Raw genomic sequence first — 5180 nt, 5'->3', positions numbered from 1 at the left:
TTTTGGCTATAGGGACACTATGGACAGGTTTTATAAACTGCCCCTTTTTGTGAAAAGGTGCAAAAAAGGTGTAAAGCGACCAAAAAGTCTCTAAACTACACCAGCCCAGACTTAGCTTAGCTTTTTGGAATATGTGAATAGTGACATTTCAGAAAATGTGACCTGCCCAAAATTTGTCAAATGCTCTGCGACCATTTAATAAATGTGGTACTCCTACACATTACCAGCACACACACACACACAAAAAAAAAAATATATATATATATATATAAATGCCCCCCCAAAAATCATAGTACTGTGAATCTTCCTCCATGAGTGACACTAACCTAAGTTTGGCAGTTGCTCTAGGGTAGTGTTTCCCAACCAGGGTGCCTCCAGCTGTTGCAAAACTACAACTCCCAGCATGCCCGGACAGCCAAAGGCTGTCCGGGCATGCTGGGAGTTGTAGTTTTGCAACAGCTGGAGGCACCCTGGTTGGGTAACACTGCTCTAGGGAGTTATTACTTGAGAAATTCACTAGCAGCTTCAATCATTTAGGCAAGGCAGAAAGAAATGCTGTAGTTATAAGCAAAGAGTTAACTTTCTGGCAAATACACTGAAGAACACGTAGCAAAACAAGAGAGAATATTTACAGTACAAACAGAAGAGATCGCTCTAGTTCTGCAAGGAAAGTTCCAAGGGAAGAAAAAATATATATCTGTACTACAGATGCCACAAAGTAACAAATGTCCTGTTGCTTTAAGAAGACTTGGCAGTGTACAACCCACACAAGAGCAGAGCAGGAAGTGATAAACTATGCTGAGTTCCTAAAGAGTTAATGCCTCCTCCAGGCGGCTGCAGTGAGTGCGAGGGCTCGCTCTACATGGACGACGTGAACGTCTTCTGCGCTGATCGGCGTTCGGTGACTGCAGCGTGGCAGTGCTGGTAGGTCTCTCCATAGGGATCGGTCAGTGACAGCTCCGCAGCTGCGCCCCCTCTGGTGCCTGCTCACTCCCTGGCATTTCCTCTGAGCTCATAGACAAGATGAGCAGGCAGCCTCCCACTATTCCCTCCTCGGAAGAGGAAGTTTCTTCTGTATAACGGTCAGATCTAAAGAAGCCGGGAAAAGACTGCAGGAATCTGGACTCTGTGGGTGATCTGCTGCCCCGCTGCCACCCTTGCCCTTCAGCCATAGCAGATGATGGGATGACACCAGTTCCTCCACAGCAGGATGACAGTGTATTCTCTCAATCTTAAAGTTTTCTGGCTGCTGGTGATCATCTTGTTCACAGGCATCTGGTGCATGTTCGTTGCTCTTAGAAGAAACAGTCAGGAGGAGGAGGATGGGGGTTGTCAGGACTCTCTCAGCAGCTTACAACTTTTCTTCAAGTTGGGCTTGGTGATCCTGGTGTGTTATGTGGTCTTCAGATGCTGCAACTACCCTCAACAGAGGGACCACCAGCTCAATTTCCACCATCAGCACCAGCAGCAGCTCAGGAGGAATCTGCTGGAATCCTTCTATGAACAGCACATCAAGCTTTCTCCACATGTTCTTGGCCACAGCAAAGCCCATGTCAGCCAGATAGTTGGCGAGCTCATCAAAGTGGGCAAAGCCAAGCAACATGATACTGGCGTCATCTTCCGTGGGGACTATCTACAGATTGGAAGTGCCTATGAGCAACATAAGATCAACAGCCCGGACTGCTTTGATATTCTGGTGCCACTTAAAATGCCGCAGAGTCTGAAGCTGGAGCCTGTTTTCTCAGAGGTTGGTAAAGCGCTCGTGCCCATGCTTCATGGATCTATAATATGTGGGGTAGCGGCTCCTAAAAAGTCTGAGTGGGTTAAAACATATAAGCAGTTTAGTGATTGTTTCACCATGGAGGTAGACCTCAAGCACCAGCTTTCTGCCACCCTGATCCTCAAGTGGTTCCATTGGAAGATACAAAGATGTCTCAATGTGATCAGGTATCAGTTTGAGGAGAGGTGCCATATTACACTTACTGTATGGGATGAAAAACTGATTCTGAAAATTCTCCCGAGGTCGGATTATGTCTGCTGTCACATCTCCATGTCTGTCAGACTTATTCCTGCCTTTCATCTGGGAGACGCAGTGTATGTGACCGCACAACCTTGGGGCAGCATATCCCACCAGGACAATCTAAATCTGGATCCTTACTGGGGGATAAACTTTTCTAAATATGAGCAGAAGTACTTGGCCTGGTTCAAGGGTCAAGCCCCTTCTAACTCATGTCACCTGAAGTGCCTACAGATTATGAAGAGCTTGAGGGACCTGGGTGCCAAGACCTTCCAGCCGGCCTTCACATGCCAGTGGAGAGCCATCTTCTGCTCCTACAACTTGAAGACAACACTTTTCTACCTATTGCTTCAAATTTCTTTTGAAAAGTGGGAAGACTCATTTCTCATGGAGAGGATAGCTGACTTCTTCACATTCTGGAAGGAATGTTTGCAAAAGGAGGCACTCATGCATTTCTTCATAGGTAACAGCACCCTTCCGAACTTCATCACCCTGCCAAAAATGTTCAAGGAAGCGCAGCCTGTAAATCTGCTGGAGGGTTACGGGCCGGAGTTGTTGGACCAGGCCTGTTTCCAGCTACTTAACTTGTGGGTTCAAATGCCTCGGATCCTACGGATGAGTTCTCCTCCGAGGAACTTTATCAGGGAATCTATAAGGTGCAAACACACAATGCTCTGATTGATATATTATTACAAATCCTTTATTGCAGCATTATGACATTGGGAATATTATCAAGGTTAAACATTCAACGTTTGGCAGGTTCTATGCAATGCAGGAAATCCATTGGATTTAGTTAATTCCATGTGCAGACCTGTTCTATTAGGTCATTATGCTTCATGCCAAAGAGACTAATGCCATTGTTTGCACACTTTTGTAATACTTTGTATATTGGTTTTTCACCTCTACGATTTTTTTTTATTGTTGTGTTACCCTTTCAGTATTATTACAACAAATGACCAAGCTGGAGGGAGCTTTCAGGGTACTTTGTTTGCCTTGAATATATTTTATTTATCTATAGCAGCTAGCTTTGTGATGTGTGTATATGTACGCACTTATTGTTGAGTCATCTTGAAGTTATAGCTGGAGTCCGAGAATGTTCCCTTTGTTCTTAACTACATTGGTTTCCTAAAGCTGATTTTTGGAGACTCTGTGGCTGCAAGGGGGATTATGTAGTTTGTGATGCAAGTGGCAGATAGGTTAAAGGGTAACAGACAGGTTTGTTAGGTTGCGTTTTCCGTAAATGCTTTGATGACAGAATCGTTTCTGACATTACGGACCCTTTAGTATGGCGTTTAGTAAGTTTGTTAAATTTTAATTGATCCAGAGAAATACAGAGGGACAACAGACGCAAAAGCTGCATGATTTCGATGACCCTCTGATCTTGCTGTTGTGTTTCACAAAAGGGGGTGTCTACAGTGACCAATATCTTTTATTAGCAAAGATACCTAAAAAAAAAATAAAAATAGCTGGTCAGGGACTGCTGGGACCTCCAATGATCAGCTGTGGTCACACGGAGGAATTTCCAAGGAGAATTCTGCTGAAATATTCTGTTTGGAAGTTCCGCTGCAGCAGAGTCCCATTGATTTCAATACAATTCTGCTGCACTGTGCCCACTGCGGAAATCCCGATTCTGGTGTCTTAGAAGCAATGAACCTGTTCAATGATTCTGAGAATTCCGCTCATAAATGTATTACCGTTTATTGAGATGGCGCATTTCTGAGCGGTCCTAGTGTGTTTTCCAGGTGGACATTCTGCACATTTTACGCCGTGTGAACATAGCCTTAGATCTTCAATTCCTCTGCATGGATTGGGCCACTCCAAGGTGCTTTTTCATTCATGGACAATACAAATGTATGGTTGCTTGACCCATCACTCACGAACAATAGATTGACACAGTGTGCAGTATCCAGCCAAGTCTGCTCAGGATAGGCTTTCAATATAGGCTTTCGGCACCCTTGCCGGTCAGTTGTTTGAAGAGACCAAGGCCTTCTAAGCTGGGCTGGTTCATTTTTGCAAACACTGCACTATATGTAGCAGCATGGCATGGTGTTGCACTATTATCCCATCACTTGAATGGGGCAGTGCCATACCTTGCACAGATGCTGTAAGGCTAGGTTCACACTACCGAATCTCCGGAGAAAGTTTCAGAAAGTTCCCGCCAGGAAAGTTTCCGCCAGAAAGTTTCCGCCCGGAGATTCTGAGTGCGGCCGGTGTCGGCTGAATCAGTCGGCGCTAGGACCGCGCAGACACTGCAGTCTCCAATAGACTGCAATGTGTTCCGCGAGTATTTCCGCCTGAAGAATGAACAACGCCAGTCTTCAGGCGGAAATTTCCAAGCGGATTTTCCGTTCACAAATTCCGCTTCACAAATTCCGAAGTGTGAATTTATGAACGGAAACCGATTCACTACACTATACATTTTAGTAAGCGGAATTTCTGCCGGCAATTTCAAAGCAGAATTGCAGGCGGAGATTCCGTAGTGTGAACCTAGCCTTATAGTATAGTTTTCACAAGCATAACCAGCCTGCAGCTGTGGCAAACACTAAAATAGCTGTATCGCTTGCATCTTGGCCTCCTCTGACTGAATGGCAGTGGTGCTAGGAAGAACCGCGAAGACTGTTTTAGCACTGCGGCCCCTTCGTTCTCAGATTCAGGGGTCGGATTCCTACCAATCACAAAGCAGTGGCATTTGCTAACAATTTGCCATCACTTTATGACATGGGAAAATGCCTTGAATATTTTTTGCCGCATCTGGAAACTTTCAAAAGTGAAAGAAAGAAGATTTTCCCCCTGCACTAGAGACTGCGCTATGCAGAATTGCTATATTGTTGTAGAACAGTGTTTTCCAAACAGTGTGTCTCCAGCTGTTGCAAAACTACAACTCCCAGCATGCAGTATTCTACAACAATATCCTACAACAGTGTTTTCCAAACAGTGTGTCTCCAGCTGTTGCAAAACTACAACTCCCAGCATGCTGGGAGTTGTAGTTTTGCAACAGCTGGAGACACACTCTTCGGAAAACACTGTCGTAGGATATTGTTGTAGAACACTGTCGTAGTTATTGTTGTAGAACAGTGTTTTCCAAACAGTGTGTCTCCAGCTGTTGCAAAACTACAACTCCCAGCATGCAGTGTTCTACAACAATATCCTACGACAGTGTTTT

The 5180-nt window shown here is 44.9% G+C and overlaps 1 protein-coding gene across 1 annotated transcript; it reads left to right on the top strand.

The window, feature by feature from the left end:
• The first annotated feature begins 505 nt into the window (after positions 1 to 505).
• ITPRIPL2 (ITPRIP like 2) lies at positions 506 to 4939 on the top strand. The gene has a single exon (XM_056534149.1). It carries the CDS (start codon positions 1211 to 1213, stop codon positions 2693 to 2695), a length of 1485 nt encoding a protein of 494 aa, XP_056390124.1. The 5' UTR covers positions 506 to 1210; the 3' UTR covers positions 2696 to 4939.
• Positions 4940 to 5180: the final 241 nt, after the last annotated feature.

Source organism: Hyla sarda, chromosome 8 (genome assembly GCF_029499605.1).
Source record: "Hyla sarda isolate aHylSar1 chromosome 8, aHylSar1.hap1, whole genome shotgun sequence".
In the NCBI taxonomy this organism is placed as follows: domain Eukaryota; kingdom Metazoa; phylum Chordata; class Amphibia; order Anura; family Hylidae; genus Hyla; species Hyla sarda.
The sequence above is the reverse complement of the archived record's forward strand: the minus strand, read 5'-3'. Positions and strand labels throughout refer to the sequence as shown.